Source organism: Spermophilus citellus (assembly GCF_964194105.1).
Source record: "Spermophilus citellus genome assembly, chromosome: 3".
Taxonomy (NCBI): Eukaryota; Metazoa; Chordata; class Mammalia; order Rodentia; family Sciuridae; genus Spermophilus; species Spermophilus citellus.
The window spans coordinates 206,094,817-206,119,777 of NC_138184.1; the positions used below are offsets into that span (position 1 = coordinate 206,094,817).

The following is a 24,961-nucleotide window of genomic DNA, read 5'->3' on the forward strand; positions in this document are numbered from 1 at the left end:
TTAAAATCTTGAGGTGGGGTCTCACTAAGTTGCACAGGCAGGCCTTGAACTTGCAATCCACCTGCCTTAGCCTCCAGTGTAGCTGGGATTACAGGTATATACCACTACAAGAGGCTCCCCTTCATTACTTCTTACCCTACAAAAATCTAACTCATGCCAAAGTACAAGCATGATTCAACCAGGTCAAAATAAAGTTCCAATGTTTCTAATAACTCCAGAATTCACACATAGAAATTAGTATTTTCCTTTTCCATATATATATATTGTTTTTAAAGGCAATAATTTCACATTATCAAGGGAGTCTATGCCTGTATGTGTGTGTTTGAACCCAACACCTTGTGCATGTAGGAAAGTGTTCTACTACCGAGATACATCTATAGCCCAAGAATCTATTTTGATAGACAAAAGATATAACTAGAATATCCAAATTTATAATGCTTAATTTTTTGATATTCTCAAAACTTCACCCAAAGCAGTGACCGAGCAAACAATATCCATTTTTTAAAAAGAAAATTTCTAGTTGTAGATGGGACACAATACATTTATATTTCATATGGTGCTGAGGTTCAAACTCAGTGCCTCATGCATGCTAGGCAAGCGCTCTACCACTGAGCCACAACCCCAGCCCCCAAATAATATTCATTTTAACTCTCAGGAAAGAACTATGAAAATAGTATGTAAAATGAGTCAAATTTATTTTATAATTTTTTATAACAGGTATTCAATTTTGTAAAAAAATCACAAACATCATCTGTATTAAAATTTACATTTGGCTCTGTAAACAAAGTTGGCAAAAAAACCCTAAGAATTATATTTGTAAAAATTTCAAGAATATGATCCTTATCACTTTATAAAAAGTATACATTTTTAAAGACTAAAAGCCAGTAAATGTAGAACTTGAAGAAGAGAAAAACGTTAACACACTATTTGAACCTTCCTCTTCCCAAATATCTAAAACATTGCATATACCACTATTTTCAGTATAGCTAGTGAAACCTAAAAACTCTGATTTCTCTTCACTTGTCTGAAATAAGTCCATTAGAGATTGTACTGGTGAACTATAAGTTCTGTTTTCTTCTTGTGTAATAAGAAATTCAGTTCTTTTCTTATCTAATTCAGCATTTGGTTCCAGATTTTCTTTTTTATTTCGTCCTAATAATATTCTTACTTTTCGATGGATTTTACTAGACGGTACATTATCCATATTCTTGACATCACATTCATTGAGTTCTTCAGGAGGACTATTCGATGTTTTTGTCTTTATTGTTAGGTGTTCCTTTGAATTTATTGTTATCAGACCAGGAGCATCAACAAACACTGAATGAAGGTCCTTTTCCTTTATGTCTTTTGATAGAAAAAGTGCAGTATCTGACTTTTGTTTTGGTTGTGATGCACTATTATCTGTATTGAAATGAGAAACTTTTATAGATGCTTGTAGCTTAAATGGACAGTGATCTACCCTTAGTTCTTCTAAGTTCTTTTCATTTATAATTAATTTATGTTCAGAAATATCAAGAATACATTCCTGATCATTTTTATGTGGAGGTAGCTGTGCAAAATTCTGCTGTATGTCATTCTCAGCTGCACTTAACATGGAACATTCATCCATCATTTTCTCATTAAGTCCTCTCAATTCTTGTGACAGGCAAGGGATGGATTCTGAAATAAACTCAAGCTTTTGTTCAGGTTCCTGGGTTTCTTCATACAGGAAATTCTGCTTGATCACCTGTGCACAATTTTCCCTGAAGTCTGTCTGAGAAATATGTTGCAATTCAAGCTTTTCTTTTGGTTCAGACTTTTTCAGGACATTTACAGAAACAGGAGAAAGGGATCCAACACTGTATTTTATTCTTCATAAGGAAAAAATTAGAAAAGAAAAAAAAAATTAATTGCTATGAAAACAAATTCCTTAGTTAGAAATCAAATTAGCATAAATTATCTTTTTTAAAAAATTTTATTTTTTAGCTGTAGTTGGACACAATAACTTTATTTTATTTGTTTATTTTTATGTGGTGCTGAGGATCAAACCCAGGGTCTTGCACATGTGAGGTGAGCACTCTGCCGCTGAGCCACAACCCCAGCCCCAAAAAGTTATCTTTTAAAGTTTTTCATCCACATTCTTCCTCCTTCCCAGGGATAACCAAAATTTTGAACTTGGTGTTTAAAACTACTTTAATCATGTAAACCAAAGATCTGTGTCGGATCCTAATTTTTATTATCCTGAAAATTTCATAATTTCTGTGCTTTGATGTGTTTGTGTGTATAAATTCCACCCCAGCTTCCTTGTACCAGGGATTCAATCTAGGGGTGCTTCACCATTAAGCATATCCCCAATCCTTTTAATTCTTTTTACTTTCAGACAGGGTCTCACTAAATTGCTAAGGCTAGCCTCAAACTTGTGATCCTCCTGCCTGAGCCTCCTGAGCAGATGAAATTAAAAGTGCACACCACTGTGCCCTGCTATAATTTATATTCGTGTACATTTCACTCCTCATTTTTTGAGAAATGACCAATGTGAGCTAGAAACTTAAATATATTTATACTTATTGGTAAACCTTAAATTTCAAACAAAGTTTTAAGCCTTTTTAGTCTAAGTAGATGGTAAACTTTATGGTTCTAAGACCTGAAACCCTTTTCTTCATGGAGCATCTTCATATTCTTGGGATCCTGGTTTGTATTAGACAATACTAAATTATGTCTATTTTTGTTTATACTTTTACTTAAGTTCCTTTGTGCCCATCATGTATAAGGTCCTGGGCTGGAGTCCTGCACAAGGGAAAAAAAGAAAAATTTTATAAAAGGGATGATAAAAAACAGAAATAGTAGTCCAATATGCCAATGTTTTAGAAGACTGGCCCCACAAGTAAAAATGGCCCAGATCGCCTGGTGCAGTGGCACACACCTATAACTGCAGTAATGTGGAAGGCTGAAACATAAGTATTACTAGTGCAAGGCCCAGCTAGGCAACTCAGTGAGACCCTGTTTTGACATAAAAAAATTAAAATGCCCAGGAATGTAGCTCAGAGGTAGAAATGCTCCTGGGTTCAAGCCCCAGCACTTAAAAAAAAAAAAAAAAGAAAGGGAAGTAACTTACTTATGGGGTATCCAGCTCATAACACCAACAAGTAGTTCAGAATTTTGTGAATCTTGCTGCAGAATGAGGTTTTAGGGAATTGAAAGTTTTAATAGTTGGAAATATGCCTGCAAATGCCGTATTAGTGAATCAGTCATGAACCATTCTGAATGTTACAGAAATATGAGATTTAAGAACTGTTTTACCAGCCAGACACGGTGGCACACAGCTTGGGAGGCTGAGATAGGAAGATCGAGAATTCAAAGCCAGCCCCAGCAATGGTGAGGTGTTAAGCAACTCAGTGAGACCTTGTCTCCAAATAAAATGTGAAATAGGGCCGGGGATGTGGCTCAGTGGTTGAATGCCTGAGTTCAATTCCCAGTACCAAAAAAAAAAAAAAAACCCCAAAATGTTTTACCTAGAGTCAAAAGAATTATCGGTGGTTGTGGCTCAGCAGAAGAGCACTTGCGTAGCATGTGTGAGGGACAGTGTTTGATTCTCAGCACCACATGTAAAGAAATGAATAAAATAAAGGTCCATCAACATCTCAAAAAATATTTAAGTAAATAAAAGTACATATATAAATATACTGAATAAACTTTAAGTTACCACCAACTCTAGAGTATATCCATATGAAAGCATTTTTTAAAATTTAGATTAATGGGAAAAATCTAATCAGGACCACTTTTTGTCAATGTGCTATTACTGTATATTGAACTGGACTGTATTCATAGTTAAAACTCATTATAAGCAATAGAATTTAAGCAAAAATATTTATGATAGTATTGATAAGCCTTAATAGAGAAAAGTAGACAAAGGTTTCTCAAAACTCCATAAGATTAACTAAAAGTCCAAAGCCTTTTTAGTCTAAGTAGATGGTAAACTTTATGATTCTAAGACCACAGATTGACAAATTATAGAGTCTGGGCAAAATCTAGCCTTCAGTCTATTTTTGTGAGGAAAGCTTTGTTGCAAAATAGCCATATTTGTTGTATAATAGCAAAGCTGTACAGATGTAACAAAGATCTTACAATTTAAAAAATATAAAATATAAACTATCTGGCTCTTACAGAAAAAGTTTGCCAGCTGCTTTTCTAAACCATGTCAAGGAGACTAAAACTAAAGTAGGAAGTAGGGGAAGAAGTTATTAGTCCTTAACCATACTTATATCCTGAAAATATATATTCTTTCTGTGAACAAGTAAACTTTGATTTTTAGTGTAATAAAATAGTCTAATAATCTAGAAGTATTATAAAACTTTGATAGATAAATTACCTTTTCTTTTTAGGTGTGTCTCTTTCATATTCCACAAAATCAAAAACTAACTTAGATACAATATCATCAACAACTTGATACTGGTTACTCTGTGCAAAGTTTCTGTGTTGCTCACTAAGAAGGTGCTAAAAACAAACAAATATATCACAAAAATTATATTTTTAAACCAACATATGCTTTTTTGTTCAGAATTTCTAACATTTTTATGTCTGTAAAGTTAGGTTTATATTAACTACTTCAAAACCTCTTACTGGACTTAAAAGTATGTCAAGAAGTAAAACAAATTACTTCTTAGAATCCATTAAAATTTTTGTTTTTTTTTCCTGTGACAAATCCTAATTTGTGATTACAACAGAAGTGAAAAGAAACATTATCAGAAAAAGAACGAAAGAGAAGAAAAACAGTAACATTTAACATTCACTGTGTACTAATATCTTTGTAAGACACCTTTCCCCATCTAAGTGAGTAATGTAGGGTTTATGGAATATTACATGAAATATGTACAATAAGACTAAATAAATAAACCACATTAAATGCTGTGAAGTTATTAAAAAGTAAAGACCTGTAACCAAAGAAAACATTCAAGAATGAAGAAACAAAATTATGTCCATCACCCAGTACTCTTAATATAGGGTAGAGAAGTTATTCTCAATCTTAAAAGTTAACAACAAAAGAAGTTCATAGAATATTAGGATGAAACTCACAGGAAACAAAGTTCCTTCTGAGTGGGACTTCCAGGCTAATTCTATCAACTGTCAGTTAATTAGGACACTGTTATTTAAAAGCACCATTACAAAATTTTAACTTTTGATTTGATTGCATTGCCAAAAACCAAATTCTCACAGGTCACAAAATCATGCATAGAATACAGGTGTATTCTTTCTTACTTGAAATATTTTCCACATACAAATTATATATGGCCAATAATGTAACAAAAGAGAGAAATGATTAAAATTTAAAAATAAAGGTAAAATATATAAAATCAGACTCAATGTATATTCTAGAAGGAAAAAAAATCCTTTAACCACCTAAGCAAATTAAGTAAAGCAATATTAAATTTTTATGTAGTTTCCTTCTACTTCTACCTAGTTGCTCTTACTCATTCTTTAGGTCTTGATTTAATATAGCTTTCCCTGTTGGGCTTCTCCGTAGTACTTTTGGTTAAGTAACCTCAGTATTTATTTTTACTTTTTATTTTTTGGGTGCTTGCTGGGATTGAAGCCAGAGTCTCATGTGTGCTAAGCACACCCTCTACCACTAAGCTACACCCCTCACCACTACCTGCACTACCATTGCACTCTATACTTCACTTTTGTGACATTCATCATGTTTTCAAATACATGTTTTGTATTTATCTTCTTGTCTGACCATAATGTGTACAAGGAAGGTCTTTTTATTGATTCAAAAATATTTGTTAAACGGATTGGCACAGGTAGAACTCAGTCATTATGAAACCTAAGATTTAAAACAAAAGAATATTTTCTTTATTTTTAAAATATTTTTTTAAAAAAATATTTTTTAATTATAGATGGATGCAATATCTTTATTCTGTTATTTTTATGTGGTGTTGAGGATTGAACCCAGTGCCTCACATGTGTGAGCCACAACCCCAGCCTCTTCTTTATTCTTTTTCTTTAATTTTTTTTTGTAGTTGTAAATGAACAAAATGCCTTTATTTTTTTATTTTTATGTGGTGCTGAGGATCGAACCCAGTGCCTCATACATGTGAGGCTGAGTTAGCTCCAGCTCCAGCCCCCCTTCTTTATTCTTAATGACTAAAAAAAACATACAAATGAAAAACTCAAAGACACAATCTTAAATGAATTCCATTCCCAACATCAACTTTCACTAATTTTCCTTTTTTGTGACAACCACTGAACAACTTTTTGTTTTGCAGAATTAACATTTTCTGAGAATCACATAATAATATCACGAAAAGAAGCCACTCTAGATTATTCTATCATTATAACAGTGAAGTAAATCTTAGGACAAATGTGTAATTTCAAAATGATTTTAGGGAAAGGAAAATATTTGAAACATTTTAGCTTCTGATTAAATGCAATTTTAAACCATATTTCCCCTTTATTATATACATAAAACACATATATACACACTAATATCATTTAGGGTTGTAAAACTCCAACTTAAGAGTATGAAGACAGATACTTTATGAATCAGATATTTTAACAATTTATTCTTTTTCTTTAGCTTTCCCAACATCTTTAATCCAAACCAGACCAAACCAAGTTATCATAGCTATCTATTTTTGTTAAGGTAGTTTCTTCATGGCATTTTCAGGTAAATGAATGGCACTGGAGAAGATAATGCTAAGTGAAGTTAGCCAATCCCCCACCCGCCCCAAAATTGCCAAATGTTTTCTCTGATATAAGGAGGCTGACTCATCGTGGGGTAGGGAGGGGGAGCATGGGAGGAATAGATGAATTCTAGATAGGGAAGAGGGGTGGGAGGGAAAAGGAGGGGGCAGGGATTAGCAAGGATGGTGGAATGTGATAGATGTCATTATCCAAAGTACATGTATGAAGACATGAATTGGTGTAAATATACTTTATATACAAACAGAGGTATAAAAAATTGTTCAATATGTGTAATAAGAATTGTGATGCATTCCTCTGTCATGTATTTAAAAAATAAAACAAAACAACTCCTGCTCCTTTCTTTGGTATTGAGCACCACATAAAAATAAATAAATTTATTGTGTCCATCTATAACTAAAAATATTAAAACTAGTAGCCCCCCATCTTTAAAACTCTATCTGGTGCCAACTATTCTATTTGATCTTCCTGCTACCTCAAGAATTCTCCACTTTTTTTCAACTCTTTTCTTCCCAATAGTAAATAAGAAGCAAAAAATTTCAGGCCCAGATTACTTTATGTGTGATTCATCATTTCTTCTCACTGCCAATAGCTACTCCCATCAACAAATCCTCTTCAGCCCCAACTTTAAAATATACCCATAATCTTGAGCATGTCTTAAGCACTTCTTTTACCACGCTTAGTCCAGGCCACCATGATGTGTTATTTCATTGACTCAATCAGTTTAAGACTATTCCTCTTGCTTATTTCAATATACACAAGTCTTATTACATAATAATTCTCTATTCTATCAGTTAAATATTCCTTGGCTGGTTTAAATTACTAACATCATCTTTATTTTTTTGGTTTGGTTTAGTTTTCCCAAAGCAATGATATAACATTCTCTACATATACTTGATTATTTTTCAAATATTTTCAAATTATTTTGGGTTCTCAAAATTTAAGATATTTCTATCAAAAAAAAAAAAAAAAGAAATATAAACTATTTGTAGGAACTGGGATTGTGGCTCAGCAGTACAGCGCTTGCCTAGCACATGCGAGGCCCTGGGTTCGATCCTCAGCACCATATAAAAATAAATAAATAAAGGTACTGTGTCCACCTACAAAAAAAAAAAAACCTATTTGTAATAATCAAGTTGTAAACCACAATCAGAAGAAGTTAAAATTTAAATTACAAATATTCTTCAGAGTTTCTGAAATATTAATCCCCTAAATATAAAATCACATTTACTGTTTCGAGATCTTCATATTTCTGTAAGCAACATTCACAATATCCTTTTTTTTTCTTCTCTTTCAACTGGAGTTGGATTGGGGTCTCACCATATTTATCGCCATCCATTTGAATTCTGGAGATAGATAGAAATGGTTAAAAAAAAACCCTGCTAAATCTAAAGAATAATTTTCAAAATTTACTGTCCTACACGGGATCTACATAATTTGCACAGAATTAAATTACTAGCAAGTACTTTTACCCACATTTATTTATTTCTTCTGGGGGGTATTAAGGATTGAACCCAGGGACACTATATTTAGCTACATTTATAACCCTTTTGTTTTGAGACAGGACATTGCCTCTAAGTTGTCCAGGCTGGCCCCAAATGTGTGATCCTCCTGTCTCAGTCTCCTGAGTCACTGGGATTACAGGACTGTGCCACTGTGCCTGGCAATTTTTTTTTGGTGGGGAGAGGTTAACTGAGGACTTAAGCCAGAGGTCTTAAAATCACTGAGCCACATCCTCAACCCTTTTTTTTTTTTAATTGAGACAGGGTTTTGCTAAGTTGCTAAGGCTGCCTTTGAACTTGCAATCCTCCTGACTCAGCCTCCCAAGTTGCTGGAATTACAGGCCTGTGCCACCACACCTGGCCCATATATTTTTAAAAGAAATTTAAAAGCAAAATAAGAATGTACTAAATATTCTGGAGCATACTTCAGATGGTTCTTGAAAGAAAAATACCCATTTGCATTATTTGCAAACATTTCATCCCCACCTCCCTCCTCTTCAAACTAAAGTCTAAATATGATGCACTTAAAATAGATTCAAACTTCAAGTATAGGATCATTACAAATATACAAGGGATGAAAAGTAAGCAGAATAGTGATTAGAAACAGAAACATCATCCCTATCATGAAATAAAATGAACCATTTCAAATATTTGCTTATAAAGAAATAATTTCTTGAGATGATAACCTTAAGAATATTCCTTGTAAAGGTAATGATTCAAACCAACCTTAGTTTAACCTGAGTTTGCTTTTGGATACTAGATGGCTTATCTACATCATATGGACTGCAGGGCTTCTGAATTGAGTAGTTTATAAAAGGCATATTTGTCATCTGAAGATAAAATGGCCTATAAAGTCTAAAAGAAAAAAACAAATAGGCTTCTGTGATTAAATAGAACCAATTGTAGGTCGAACCTACATTAAATGAAACCAATTTTAATGTCTTACCTCCTTTCACTTAGAATAATGTCCTCAAGCTTCATCCATGTCATATCATTTTTTATTATGACTTACTATACCGTTTTGTGTATACATATGTATATATCTCCCACATCTTGTTTTCTTTGTTCATTTGCTGATGGATATGAGTAATGTTTACCTTTATTTTATTTTTTAAATTAAAAAAAAGTGGATATCCTAATTGATATGAAGTGGTATTGTTTGATTTAGACTTGCATTTATCTATTAGCGATTTTGAATATCTTTTCATTTGTTGGTTGGCCATGCATATATCACTGAGAAAGTGTGCTTTGCACATTCCTTAATCAGGTTATATCTGGGGTTTTGTTTGTTGAGTAATATTTTTCTTTTGATCGTAGTTCTTTATATATTCTGGATATAAACCCCTCATAAGATATATGATTTGCAATTACCTTCTCCCATTCTTTAGGTTAGCTTTTAACTGTTGTCATTTGATGTGCAGAATTTACAATTGATACACTTCAATTCTTTTTATTTTATTTGCTGCTTGTGCTTTTCATATCATATCTAAAAAAACCATCAACAAATTCAATGTCATGAAGTGTTTATCCTGTGTTTTATTCTAAGAGCTTTATAGTTTTAGGTCAACTTCATTCTTTTGCATGTTGATATCTAGTTTTTTCCCCCAGTTTTTGTTATGGTTCTTTTCCATTCAATGCCCTCCTTATGGCAAAAATGATTTGATCATATGTGTGATGGGTTTTTTCCTGGCTCTGTAAACTACCTATATGGCTGAGCTTATGCCAGTACCAAACTTTTTGATTACTGTAGCTATGTAGTAAATTTTGAAATCATGAAGTGTGAGAAATTTAACTTTGTTCTTTTTCAAGACTGTTTTAGATATATGGGGATTCTTGAGAGTTCAACTGAATTTTTGAATGGGTTTTTCTACTTCTACAAAACAATAAAAAAAATATATCATTAGGATTTTTGACAAGATGACACTGAATCTATAGAATGCATTGGTAGTGTTAATCAATATCTTAACAATATTAAGTCTTCTAATCCATAAATGTGGCAATCTTTCCATTTATCGGTGTTTTCTATAGGCCTAACTCTGAATTGCATTTTTTCTTCACAGTAACACATTTCATCAAAAGAAGTTTCAACACATTTGTTACCTCAGTGAGCACCCCAAAGAACTATACATGTTTAAATAAATAACTGAAAAGAAAGAAATCTAATTCTTCTATTCCAAACTATTTTATTTATATGTATAGTTTTCACCAAAATTATTCTATAAAACTAAAAAGTGTAGGAAAGCTTCCACACTAGATGTTATATTTCAATTTTATATTACCAAATATCATCTAATACCTATTTTCACAAATGTAAGTTGTAGTTCTAAATCATATGGTACTGTAGAGAACAATTATTTGAAATGCTAAAAAACGAGCTGGACTCATGATTGCTCTAAACCAGATACTTCAAAGACATCTACAATATACTGAAATTAAATCCAGTCCTTAAGCGCAAATGAATTAATGACACATGCGCACTTATGTAATATAAAGGAACTTAACAGTATTAATGGAAATAGCTTCATTAATTTCAAGAGATTTTCTCCTTTAAAACTGCATCTAAGTCACATTTATCACACTTAAGATACTTACTGGCTCATATCTTCTACCTTTACAAAAGGCTTTTTGAGTCTTCCTGCTTAAGAACATAGAAAACATAATATTATGGAGCTGCAAATCCAGGATCCCCACTCAAATAAAACCACTTTGACAAACCCCCTGAAACCAGAAATAACCTATTTATTTCAAAGATTTAATCCTAAGGAGAAGGCCATTCCAATATCACTCCATTTTCAAAAATCTCAGAAGGTTTGGCCATATTCTGAGATTCTTAAACTAAATGGAATTCCCAAAGGGTCTATGAATAGAATACAGGAGGAATGTGAATTGACATAGAAAAGTTACATTTTTATTTTCACTACCCTCTAGTTGATACTTAACATTTCCTCCAATTATAAATGTAAGTAACAGATCACAGTAGCACTGACACTACTATAACTTTGCTACCAATGGAACAGCATGTATTTTCACAGTATACTGGTTGTTATAGATATATCAAAACATTGTTTATGCTTATCACTTTAAAAATTATAATAGCAATCAGAATAACTGATAGAACCTTGTTTTCAATATGCAATAAAAAGCAAGTATAGCACTACTTCATAATTAAAATAACTTTCATAAATCAATGTCAACATAATTGATTTTTTAATAATGTAATGATAAAAAAAAAGTGTTTTAAGAAATATCATTCAAGGGAGGGGGCTCCATAGGCTTCATCAGACTGTCATAGGGAGTACATATTCTAAAAATAACCAGGAATCCCCTAAAAACAAAACAATTTAAAGAGCCATTTACATGATATTAGACTATCTTTATGTGATTTATTCTATTTTATAGGTATAAACCATATATATTTATGGGTATCAAAATACTTACTTCTTGTTTTTTGTGTTCCAATACCAACTCTTTTTCCCTTAAAAAAAATTGTGAAAATAATGTGTTTAAAAATATAGTAAAAGAAGCAATAGCACTTGTTTTTGAAAACTGAAACAAAATAGAACAACCACCCACAAAAATTAAGACAGAACTAAGAGGCTGAACAAAACTGGGATGAATGCCTGCTAAAACAATCGCAAAAACAAAATCAACAGTCTCTAGACTATTATAATAGATCTGAGGCCTACACAACATAACATTTACAGTATCCTGTATATAAAATGCAAACTTATCTGGCTTATTAAAAAAAAAAAACCAGGAAAAAATTACCAATTATTGAAGATAAACAATAATCAGATTCTAAGACCAAAATATTTCTAATGTCACAATTACTGTGAAGGTAAACACACTTAAAATGAAACAAAAGTATAAGTTATCAGTAGAAAAAAGAATTCACCAGAAATTATTGGACTGAAAAATACATTATAGGAGATAGAAAATTCGTTGGATGGCCTTAATAGAATGTAGATGACAGAATGAAGTGTCAGTAAACTCAAAGATAAGTGAACAACTATCTCCAATTAAAAAACAGAAAGAAAAAAAAAAAAGATTGAGGAAATACAAAACAGAACGTCAGGGATAAGTTGAGGTAGAATCAAGAGAGATCTTTTAGTATTACTGGAGTTGTACAAAGTGATATCCCACTCAATTATCAAGCTGTATTATACTAATAAGAAATTGCCCAAACATGCCAAATTACTTATTTGTGTTTTCATGTCTTTATACACTCTTTCTTATGAAATCTATTTTCGTCTGGATCCTAGTTACTTGAGGACCGAATGAGGAAAACAAAAGCAAACCACAAAAGAATGGTCTGGACATATGAGGAAAGCCAAAGTCAGCTACGAAATGAGACATTCCAGGAGAGATTAGAAAAGTGCAAGGACAGAATGGACAATGGTTAAGAAAACCAATATAATTGGTTTTAAAAAATATCAAATTGATTCAGCAAATTGGTCAGGAGTTTCATATCTTATAGGTTGAAAAGTGAATGGAAAATATTAGAGATTTAAGAAGCATGAATGAAAGGAGTGATATAAAGATTGGATAGTAGGTAGGGATGTGGGATCAAAGGAAGTTACTGTATTCCTTTCAAGGTCAGACTATATAGCCATACAAGATTTTGTTACACCATCATCATACTATATTCACTATTTGTTTCTAAAAAATAATACATTATTTATATTAGGAATTTCTTATGCAATAGGCTATTTTAGTTTTATTCTACAGAGTAAACAAAAGTACCTATAAAAAACAATAGCAGGTGGCTGGGCTTGTATGTAGCTCAGTGGTAGAGTGCTTGCCTAGAACATGTGAGGCATGGGTTCGATCCTTAGCACCACATAAAAATAAAATAAAGGTGCTGTGTCCATCTACAACTAAAAAAAAAAATAATATCTGTATGGGTGTGAGATATGCATATGCTTATATGTGTATGTATAACAACAACAACAAAAACCTACTAGCAACCAGAAAGAAAGTAAAAAATAAAAACCAAAACTCATTTGTCACTCCACTATCCCAAGGGCAACTTTTCCTCATGAATACAATCCTAAAGTTAAATCATACACAAAAATTCAGAAACATGCATACAAAACACAAACTCACCCCTGAGATTCTGACAATATTTTGAACCTGGCAGGAAATATTTCACAGATACATAAAGACTAAATGAAACAAAAAACAAAACTTGACCACTTTTAAAAACTAGTTTAACAATTAAAGAAGACAACATACCACATCTCTTATGGAAGTACTTGATTTCTTGAGTAAATACAACTCTTTTTTCTTTTGTTCAATGTAGTATCTAATGTCTTTATTAAAAGAAAGAAAGGGCTTATGATTAATAATTTTCAAGTTGGAGTGAAACATCAGTATTTTCTTAGAGTTGTAGTAAATTTAGATGAAGGATTTACCATTATAGGTATTATAAAAGTTTTTTCACTATGTAAAGCCAGGAACCAAAGGATGGACATAAGTCCTATACCCAATATTGTCAAAAAGTCAATTATAAAATTCTTACCATCAATATGAAGAATTTTTACTCCCCATGATAAGGCATTTGATAATATACTATTTGAAGGAATGAAATCCTGTTAAAAAACAAACAAATAAGGTTTGATAATTTTTCTAGAAAATTGCTATTAAAAATGAGCTACTTTCTTAAAAAAACTTAAAGCTTAATGTCACTTATTCATAACAGGTCATATAGAATTATAATAGCAATGAAGACCTCATTTTTTTCTTTTGGTATTTCTAAAATCAATCCTGTTTAATATAGTAATATGTTCTTGAAAAAACTCAATGCATACTTTAAGGGAAATTTCAAAAGTTTCCAACAATAATTTAAAAGACCACAAGATGGGGATGTTTTTCCATGAAAAGCAAATTCTGTTCTTTGTAAAAGGAGATACATGCTGCAACTTACACTTTTACTATTAAAAATGAATGAAAGGAAGATTTCAAGGATATCTATAATATCCAGTTGCATTTTTAGTAAAAAAAAATACAGTGTTAATTTTTTTTAAAGGAACAAATTTATTTTGATTTTTCTGAAAATACCAGAAACTATGAAAAACAAGCTGAATATTTGGCTATACCAAAAGCAAAATACAAGTAAACATTACGTTTGAAGATCATGTTTAAGCTTTGAGAATCATTTTAAAATGCCATAAGTTTAATTATTTTCTCAATAGAGCAAAACAAATTTACTAAACTGCAAACAACTAGAGTATTTTTTTAAATTGCTATAATTTTTTTTTTCTGGTACCAGGGATGGAACTCAGGGACACTCAACCACTGAGCCACATTCCCAGCCCTATTTTGTATTTTATTTAGAAACAGGGCATCACTGTGTTGCTAAGCTCCTCACTGTTGCTGAGGCTGGCTTTGAACTTGCGATCCTCCTCACTCAGCCTCAGGAGCTGCTGGGATTACAAGCATGTGCCACAGTACCCAGCTGTAATTTTTTTTTTTTTTTTAATTAAAAGAAAAGCACTCAATTCTACCCCGGAATTTCATCTTTTATAAACAAGATGCTCAAATATCCAGGGGAAAAAAAAAAACTAAAAGCAAAATCTGTCAATGGATGAATTTAGATCCCTACAGAACATGATACTGTATGGTTGGGGACAGTGTGAAATTAAAGTTCCTACTTACATGATCCTTGATAGCTTTTTCAACTAGTAATTTTCCTCTGCTTAAACAAACCTATAAAATCCAAGAAAAATACACAAACATATAAAGAGTTGTAACAGTGATCCTTTGAGGAAAACTTTAAAAATATTTTTTTAAAAAAGAAAAAGTTTGTTTCTTCTTGTTTTTTTGTTTTCATGGAGCAACTTAATTCAACCAAATGAGACCCAAGAGTTCAGTTCTGCAGTAAATTCTTTTCAATAAGAAAAATAGGTTTCATTGAAGTTTTATACTTATAATTACCTAGTTTACACTTTAGTTAATTAAAATGAAGATTTAAGAAAAAATACAAACTTTATATACTATATTTATAAGTTATATTCCTTTTTAAATAAAATACCAAGAAAAGTAGTTGAATATGATGAGTAAAATTAATTGGGAATCAATCATTAGTATTATCTCCTTGCTTCAAAAAAGTATTAATTGAAAAAATGCATAAGCCTTCTTTATCTCTTTTCACTTCTTTGACTATTTTTCCTTCCATATGTTTCTTTTTCAAGTGATTTTCCCTTGTAATTCTTTTTTTGTATACCTTTTTTTCCCATTTCTGCTTCTCAAATAACTACAGTAAACAAAGGAATATATTTAAAAATCACAATTTAGTTCATTTCAATCTAAAATTGAGAATAAATGAAGTCTTTCTTTCAATAAATGAATTTTTTCTTTCAATCTCTTACCTCCTCACAACCAAATAAATAAATTTGTCCTTACTTGTATCTTCCAACTTATTAATGAAGTGTTAGATATATCAATAATTTTATAATGGGGGTGGTAACCTCTCTATGGAAAGGGCTCTCTAGGTCATATGGTCTCTATTACTATGATTGAATTCTGCCTAAAGACAAAAGCATCCACAAGTAATACCTACACTAACAGGTACTGCTATGTTCTAATTACACTTTACAAGCAAAGAAATCTGAATTTCATATAATTTCTACTTGTTACAAAATACTGTTTCATTTTTTTCTACCAACCATTTGGAAATTTAAAAACCATGCTTAGTTTGCAAAGCTATACAAAAAACAGGCAGCAGGCTGAATTTGGTCTGTTTGCTTACCCCTGGTCTAAAATTAAAAAAAGGTTTCTAGTTCTGCTTTAAAGGAATAATTTGCTATTATTTTTTAATTGTCAATTACTCTAAAAAATAAAACCCATCTTAAAGTACAAGGGCACATTTTAGGCAACAGGGTATGACTACACTATACTATTAAGAAAAAAAAAATCACCTTTCTAAAAGACAGCAACCTTTTTAATAACTAGAAAGCCACAATAACTTTTCTACCCAAGTGAACTCTGCTGCCAGCATGCTACTGAAAATCATGAGATGTTCAGGCTACAGCCTGAGAGTCTTAAAAGGACTTAATCCATCTGGAGATTTAAATGAACTTCCATCATTTAAAGAGACTTACTGAATCTGGAGACTTAAATGAACTTCCATCATGGCTGGGATGAGGTGAAGTGGTTTCTGCAGTATATGCAGATTCTGGACTTGGTACAGGAGAAATTCGACCCAATGTTTGTGCAAATTTTGCTTCCTTTTTATTTGAAATGAGATAACTGATATCTTTGCTGAGAAATTCTTCAACTCGCTAGAGGAAAACAAAGTATTTTTATGTAATAAAAACCATACTTGTTTCATACACTAGGCACAGTATAAAATTTCAATTGATATAACTTAATATCTTGCAAATTGGTGTTTTCAAGTCTATATTTTCCTCAATCTGGAGTTCTATGGAAATATAATGAGAGTTCTAAAAGCACAACAGCAAGTATTTTACCCTAATCAATGTAATCCATGTAACAACCCCATAGTATTAATATTATCCACATTTTTCAGGAGACAATTGAAGTGACTTGCTTGAGGTCACACCAGTAGTAAATAAAAGAATTTGAATATAAGTGTTCTGATTCAATATAAGAAGCAGGCACGCAGAACTTTTGGTAATGATGGAGAAATGCTCCTTGCATATCTAATATGGTAACAAGTTGCCACATGTAGCCATAAGGACTTGAAATATAGTTATTATGTCCAAGCCATTGAATTTTAAATTTTATTTAATTTTAATGAATTTAAATAGACACATATATGGTTATTGTATTATACAGCATGACTCTGAATCATGAAGTTATAATCCCAAAGGTTTAAACTTATAAGGTGGAGGAAACATTTACCCTCATCAGCATAAGACTGAATTTCCCCACTAAAATATTTGAAAACAAATGCTTAAATGCCTAAATTTATACACATGTACCAAAGTCAATATTATTGAAGAGCATCTGCCTCTAGCGGCAGAAATAAAACACTAGATTAAGTAGAATTAAATACTAAGTAGAATAATATTAAGAGTATTATTAAAATATATATTGTATAAATACACAAATGTTACAGAAAAACACTAAATACTAATCAGAAATAATCACTGCTCATTAAAAATCAAATCACCCTTTTTCCACAATATTCACTTTAAATGACCAGTTAATAAATAAAATTTATTAAAAACTTTATTAAGCTTATATATTCCAGGTATTCGACTCAAATTCATGCAAGGCCAGGCAGAAATATAAATGACAATTTATATGTTCAACACTGTCTTCATTTTCATAAATATGAGGCTGTAGCAATGCCAGAGGTTCTTTTTATGATTTCAACCATTTTTTGTGTATAATTCAGTGACAATAAGTACAACCACAATGTATACAGTCATCACTACTATCAATTCCAGAATTTTTTCACCTTCTCAAACTGAAAGTTGACACTCATTACAATAATAACCCTATTTCCCAAACACCACAGCCCCTGGTAACCTCTATTCTACTCTATATGAATTTGGCAATTCTAGATGCTTCACTATTGTGATTTGAACATCCTCATTAAAAGTCATCTTGAAATTTAATTCCCATTGTGGGGTATTTAAGAGGGTGAAATTTATTCTGACTGGCATTTGGAGGAAGACTCTTTAGAAATTAAGTTGAATGAGGTCCTAATCCAGGCCCTAAATCAATGAGACTGGGGCTTTATAAGAGACAAGATCTGAGTTAGGAAGATCAATTTTGCTATGTGATGCCCTTTGTCAATTTGAGGTTCTGTATATAGTCCCCACTAACAAGGATTTCATTGGATGCTGATGCCTAATTGTGAACTTTACTACCTTAAATACTAGAAGTCCAATAAACCTCAGTCCTTTAAATTACTCTTGTTATTCAGCTATAACAATAGAAAGTGGATTAAGATACTCATTTAAGTAGAATCCTGTATTTGTGACTGGCTTCTTTCACTTACCAAAATGTTTTTAGGGTCCATTCATGTTATAGCATGTATCAGAATTTCGTTTATTTTTATAGCTAAATAGTACATTTTATGTGTATACAATGTTTTGTTTATTTACCTGTTGAACATTTGGGCTGTTTCCACTTTTTGTCTGTTGTGAATAATGCTCCTCTAAATATGGATATACAAATATTATTTCGACATTTTGCTTTCAATTCTTTTGGATATACATCCAGAAATAGAATTGTTGAAAACTTCTAATTTTTCCAGAAACCATGAATACTGTCTTGCATAGTGGTCACATCATTTAACATTCCCACCAACAGTGCACAAAGGTTCCATTCTTCACAACACATACAATTTTCTGGTTCTTAGTAGCCATAAAACTCATTGCATGACTAATTATAGTTTTGATTTGCATTAAGGGAAATGCTTATAGATGTTGAACATCTCTTCATGCACTTATTAGCCATTAGTATATCTTCTTTGAAGAAATGTTTCCTTAGGACTTTTGTCTTTTTTTTTTTTTTTTTTTTTTTTTTTTAACAATGCAGTCTTGCTACGCTGCCCAGGCTGGTCTCAGACTGGTAGTCTCAAGTGATCCTCCTCCTGCTGCAGTCTCCAAGTAATAGAACTAAAAGTATGTACCACCACATCCAGCTTTTGCCCATTTTTAAATTAGATTATCTTTCTTTTGTTGAGCCATATAAGTTCTTTATATATCATTGATATGAATCAGTTATCAAATACATAATTTGCAAACATTACCTACCATTCTATGGGTTGTCTTTTCACTCTCATAATAGTGTCCTTTGAGCCACAAGAGTTCTAAGTCACATTTACCTTTTCATTTGTTGCTTATGATTTTGGCATCATACCCAAGAAATCATTGCCAAATCCTATGTTATAAAGATTTCCCTCTGAGAATTTTACCTTTAGCCAGGCATGGTTGCACATGCTTATAATCCCAGTGGCTTAGTAGCCTGAGGAAGGAGGATTTGTTCAAAGTCACCTTTAGCAACTTAGTGAGCCCTAAGCAATTTAACAAGATCCTATCTCAAAAAAAGGTTTGGGGATGTGGTTAAGTGATTAAGCACCCCTGAGTTCAATCTCTGGTACAATAAGAAAGAAAAAAAGAATGAATGAATGAATTTTGGGAAGAAAAAAGGAAGAAATTTTACCTTTATATTTAGATCTTAGATCTAATTAGAATTAATTTTTGTACATATGTCATGGTCCAACTTCATTTTATACATGTGGATATCCACCTTTCCCAAAACCAGTTTTGCCCACTGAATGGTCTTGGTAATTGACTATATATATATATATATACACATACATACATACACACACACACACATATATATGCATGTGTGTGTATATATATATATATATATATATATATATATATATACACACTTACATGTATATAAATATAAAAGGGCTTATTTCTGAGCTCTGTTCTATTCCATTTGTCTGTATGTCTATCTTTTATGCTAGTGCCACATATTTTGTTTTTCCATTTCTTAGACTTGAGTTAAAACTCCTTGGTAGAATAAAACACACTTAAAAATCTGGTACTAATATACCTTCATTTCTTGCCATTTCTCCGATCTAAATCTTGTTGCTTAAGTCACATTGCAATATTAGCAGTTACGCAACAAACTCACACTGGCTGGGCATAGTGAGTGGTGCACACCTATAATCCCTGCAGCTTGGGAGGCTGAGACAGGAGGATTGTGCGTTCAAAGGCAGCACCAGCAACTTAGCGAGGCCATAAATAACTCAGTGAGATCCTGTCTCTAAATAAAAAAAAAAAAAAAAAAAAAAAAACACAAAAAAAGGGCTGGGGATGTGGCTCAGTGGTTGAGTACCCCAGGGTTTCATCCCTGTACCAAAAAATAAAAAATAAAAGAATCCCTATACTGACATATGTTAAATATGCTGTTTCCTCTAATATGTATGTCCATTTTGACTGGTATATTCCTACAAAGTTTTCAAAACCTAGCTCAAACATTATCTGTGCTATGATTCCTATCTGTGTTCTAATAACAATTTCCACATATTTTTTGACAATGCTCTACTATAAGTTATTTTATTTAGTTATCTGGTGTTCCTACTAGACTGAGTTCTTAGAGGACTGGACTACACATTACTTATTTTTATACCCTCAACAATCTAAAATAGTGCTGGCACATAGAGGACAGTGATGGAAAAATTTCTGAATTTTCAAATGCCTACCTAAATCTTAAATCATTTTTCAACAGAGTTCAAATTGTATCTGTACAATGTGCTCCACAATTCCTCAGCAGGAAGTAATCTCCTCCTCCTTTTGATATTTTATGTTGTATTACAATTAACTGTATCCATGCCTTCTCTATCTAGATTAGAACTTTAAGACAGGCTGGTTGATGGACACAGGGTTCATTTTTTAAAGTACTAAAACACACAATGCTGTGCCTTGCATGCCACAATCCAATGATTGTTGAATTTGTTCTATCATGGTCTTCAACTTATTAGAAATTGTTAATCTATGCCTTTTGAAGAATAAACTCAAAACTTATTTCCAGATAACTCTAGGTCATGAAAATGAATATCAAATATTTAACCATGTACTCAAACTCATGATATGTATGGCAAAATATTTGCCCTTACATTTCTGTTTCTTCTCCAACTGCCTTCTTTTATTTTTTTTTTAATTATTTTATTGTTGGTTGTAAATGTCACTGGTTCTATGTCCTTCTGAGATGGTTTTATAGCTACTATTTTTCTAGCCACTATTAAATATTTTTCCCCACTGTGTCAGAATTTACTGCTATGCTTTTAGTGGCTGAATTTATCAAAAGTACTCTGTGGAGATAAATGGGGTTTAACATGAATTTACCAACACTAGAAAAAGCCAATATATAAAGTGGTCAATTAAACAAAAAGTCAGGATCAGGGATGATATTTAAAGCAAGATAAGCAATAAAGGATAAAAGACCTACGTAAAACTAAAAATATAAAGTACAATCCTTAGCAAAATATATAACAAAATTAATATTTCATAAAACTGAATCCTAAAACTCTTTAAAATTACCCAGAGGTCAAGGTTCTTTTATAGTTCATAGAGGACAACTTTATGACAATATTGTTTTAGTAACCAAAACAGGAAATGTGCTAGAGTCAGAAATCAGCACCCAAGGAATGAACATCATTGAATTTCATAAGAAAGACAGTATGTGTGTGTGTGTGGGAGAGATCAGAATTCAATAAGTAAATCTTAAAATAAATAAATAAATAAGAAGTTAGTAAAGCAAATTCAACTGAAAAATCTATAGTTCAGGGTGGGAAATTGGAAACTTATGCCCTTAATATGCACATTGATGTATTTTAAACCACGTTAGCATAAAGTTTAAAGTGTTGCTCAATGTATGGCAGAAATAATTCAAATGTTTGTTTCTTGCGAATACCTCAGGAACAGCTGTGGGGACAGTGGAGAAAAGAAAGAGGCCAGGGCAAGTGGTTCCTGCCCTAGACACTGTATTTTGGGAGAGTTACATTTTTACAGGCTTTCCACATTAGATTGCTATATATGATTTTGTCTGAAGGGTTCTACTGCTAAGAAAACAAACCTCACTGATTTAGACCATTAAACCTCAGGTTAATAGAACGGATTGATTATCATATTTGAGAAAGCTGTCAAACTATATTAAACAGCTACTTTGTAGCCACTGTTTGCTAGAAGAACAGAATACTATAGTACTATGTTTCTCTGGGAAGTAAGAGGTTAATATTACTCTGATAGGGCCAGCCATCAAATTTTTCTGGATCTCAAATACTTCATTTCTAAAATGGAGACTTTACTCAGGTTCTTTAACATGTGAAGATAATCTTTATAGGTGATGTGTGTAGTCAATATGGTGGCAAGTCTATTACATGACCTTCAGGTTAAGTAAAATAACATTGACAAATAGTTCTAGGCAACTTGTTAAATGTTTTTCTGAGCTTCTAGTCTCAGAATGAAATGAATAGTTCAGATATTTAAAGGTGCTGACCTTTAGAAACTTGAAATCCAGTAGGAATCATCTAATCAATGTATAAGGTAGGAAAGAAGATTTAACTTGATGTGGTCTCCCAATAATCATCATCAAAGAGTTTCTGCTATTTGGAGGACAACATAACAGTATACATAGAAGGCAATAAACAGTTCCAATAGGAAAAGGGAGTCTCTCTCTCTCTCTTTTGGTACCAGTCATTGAACCCAGGACTGCTTTACTACTGAGCAATATTGCCAGTCCTTTTTATTTTGAAACAGGATCTCACTTAACTTGCTGAGGCTAACCTTAAACTTGTAATCCTCCTGCCTCAGCCTCTTCAGTTGCTGGGATTATAGGTGTGTGCTATCATACCTGGCAGTCTCATTTTTTACACTTAATTTACACAAGACTACTAATCACCGAAACCTGAAGTTTTGTCAAGCTATAAAAGGTCAGAACAAATGACTTTTCTTTCTTTTTTTTTTTGATATTGGGGATTGAACCCAGGGATGCTTTCAGACAACCACTGAACTACATCTCTAGTCCTCAAATGGTTTTCTGTAAATAGCTGGTAAAAATTTTAAACTTGGTGCTGATAAGGTGGTCATAAATTTTGCAAAATAAAAAACTAAAATGATTACATATTTGAAAGTACTAGCTATAAATATTTTCTTGTTAGTGTACGATTGATTTTCACTTACCCCTCCCAGGTCCTTTATGTCCTTTTGCAGTTTTTCAGATATGGTGACAGAAGGTAAGTCAAGGTAAAACACTTTTCCCCAAAGTGGCTTATATTTGGATTTTTCTGTTCTGTTATCAGTTTTCAGAGATTTCAAAGATGGTCTATTCTTTTCATTTTTGACTTGGATTCCACCTATTATTAAAAATGTTTATTAGATCATGTTTTGTACAGACAAGATTTTACTATTTTAAAAATATTTCATACGCAATAATACCTCAAGAAAAATAATTACATTATTTTTTGTCATCAGTGTTTAAAAGTACTACTTTTCTGTAGTACTTTTAGTAAAGATGAAATGCCCTGCATGTGTTCATAGATTTCATATTATAAAATAACAGCTGAAATCGGCCGGAAAAATTCCTGTTGAATGTATTAAAGCATGGGACTACATAAGCCCTTTTTGAAAGACTCTTAGGTTTGTAAACTCCATGGGGGTCCTTCCTCCACTACTCTGGTATACATTCAAAATTGGTGCTTACAATGTTGAACAGCGACCCAAACAACCTGTTATCTAGAATGACCTTGTCTTCAAGACAGTATTATTGACTGCTCAAGTTTAAGTTTCACATAAAGCCTTTTATTAAAAAGAACTAAATGAATCACTTCAATCACATTTATATAGATATTAAGAATTAATGGTCCATTTAGGCATGACCAATGTGATTCTGCAACCTGTACACTCAGAAAAATGAGAAATTATACCCCATCTGATTCAAATGCATGCTATGTCAAGATCATTGTACTGTCATGTGTAACTAATTAAAACAATTTTTTTTAAAAAAGAACTTAATGGTCCATTTAGAACATCACTATTCATTCCATTATTTTTGAAAACATCTCAGATGCAAGCAACTGCTTTAAATTTTTGGAATCTATTTCTTGGTGGTTACTACACACTCACATATAGGAATGACTTCAGATGCTTAAGTGCTTTTGCCAAATAAAATGAATAAAATGGAAATTTGCTTTTGTCTCACTATTAAGTTGCAACCAACAATGGGTGTGCTTGAAATACAAATAGTGTCCCTTAACTATGATTTAAAGACAAGAAACCCAACCAGAATCATACAATCTAATGAGGAAGAGAAAAGGCACAAACACATCGGCCTTTAAACTGAAGGCCCCGCGAGACCCGGCAGGTTCCCGGGTCCGCACGCTGCAGGTTTTCACCCACCCGCGCACCGGGAGTGTGGGGCCGCGACGGGGACAGGAGAGCGCGAGGAGCCGTGGAAACCGTTCCCTTTCTGAGGCAAAACCCTGAATGAGCCTTCCTCCAGGTCAGAGAAGGACAGGCAGGAAAGCAAAGCAGCAGCGGACCTGGCGGGAGAACTCTTGAAGATCAATGGTGGAACCATGGGAGGAGGAAGATTAAAGGGACAGCAGGCGGAGGAGGGGCTTCGTACCCTGGAAATGTCCTTTGCTGTGGATCCTCATGGCTCCGGAGTTCATGGCAGCCCCCCGGCACCTACATGCTGGGTCCGGCCCGGGTGCGGCGTCAGACGGCCGCGAAAACAAGGCTTCTCCGGCCCGGTTGACAGGACGGCCCGCTCTTTCCTTTCGTCCGCCGAGGTTTCCACGCCGCAAAGGTGCCGGGTCCGCAGGCCGAGTTTCCGGGGACGGGTCCGGCTCCTAGGCGCGGAGGAGAAAAGGGAAAAAGCACAAACGAGTGGGCTGCGGCGGTTGAAGATTTGAAAACGCGTCACGCGGCCACGGCGACGATACGCGCGCCCCGCCCTCTCGCGCCGCGCCCCGCCTCGCGCTCGCTCCACGTGCCCGCCCCTTTCGCGCCCGCCTCCTGGCGACGCGCTGTGTCCTCGTGGCCGCCCCCTAGTGGCCGCCACTTCGTGATGCGCACCCAGCCCTCTTGTGCCCGCCTCCTGGTGTCCCTCTCCCTCCCGACGAGCGCCTGGCTCCCTCGCGCCGGCCTCCTGGTGACGTGGCCCCGCCCCTTTGCGCCCCGCCCCCAAATCGTGTCTCCGCCTTCGCCCCTCCCCCACCGCGATGCCCTTTTTGCTTCAAACACCGGCTCTCTCCGTCTTTGGTTTCTGGGTCCGGC

The 24,961-nt window shown here is 33.4% G+C and overlaps 1 protein-coding gene across 1 annotated transcript; it reads right to left on the reverse strand.

Moving 5' to 3' along the window:
- Window positions 1-711: 711 nt before the first annotated feature.
- DBF4 (DBF4-CDC7 kinase regulatory subunit) lies at window positions 712-24,898 on the reverse strand. The gene is made up of 12 exons (XM_081287629.1): window positions 24,309-24,898; window positions 22,865-23,037; window positions 16,286-16,465; window positions 14,841-14,891; window positions 13,705-13,774; window positions 13,419-13,495; window positions 11,622-11,658; window positions 10,776-10,821; window positions 8,910-9,038; window positions 7,913-8,027; window positions 4,349-4,473; window positions 712-1,850 (listed from the first exon to the last, which is right to left on the reverse strand). Exons 1-12 carry the CDS (start codon window positions 24,352-24,354, stop codon window positions 875-877), a joined length of 2,025 nt encoding a protein of 674 aa, XP_081143755.1. The 5' UTR covers window positions 24,355-24,898; the 3' UTR covers window positions 712-874.
- Window positions 24,899-24,961: the final 63 nt, after the last annotated feature.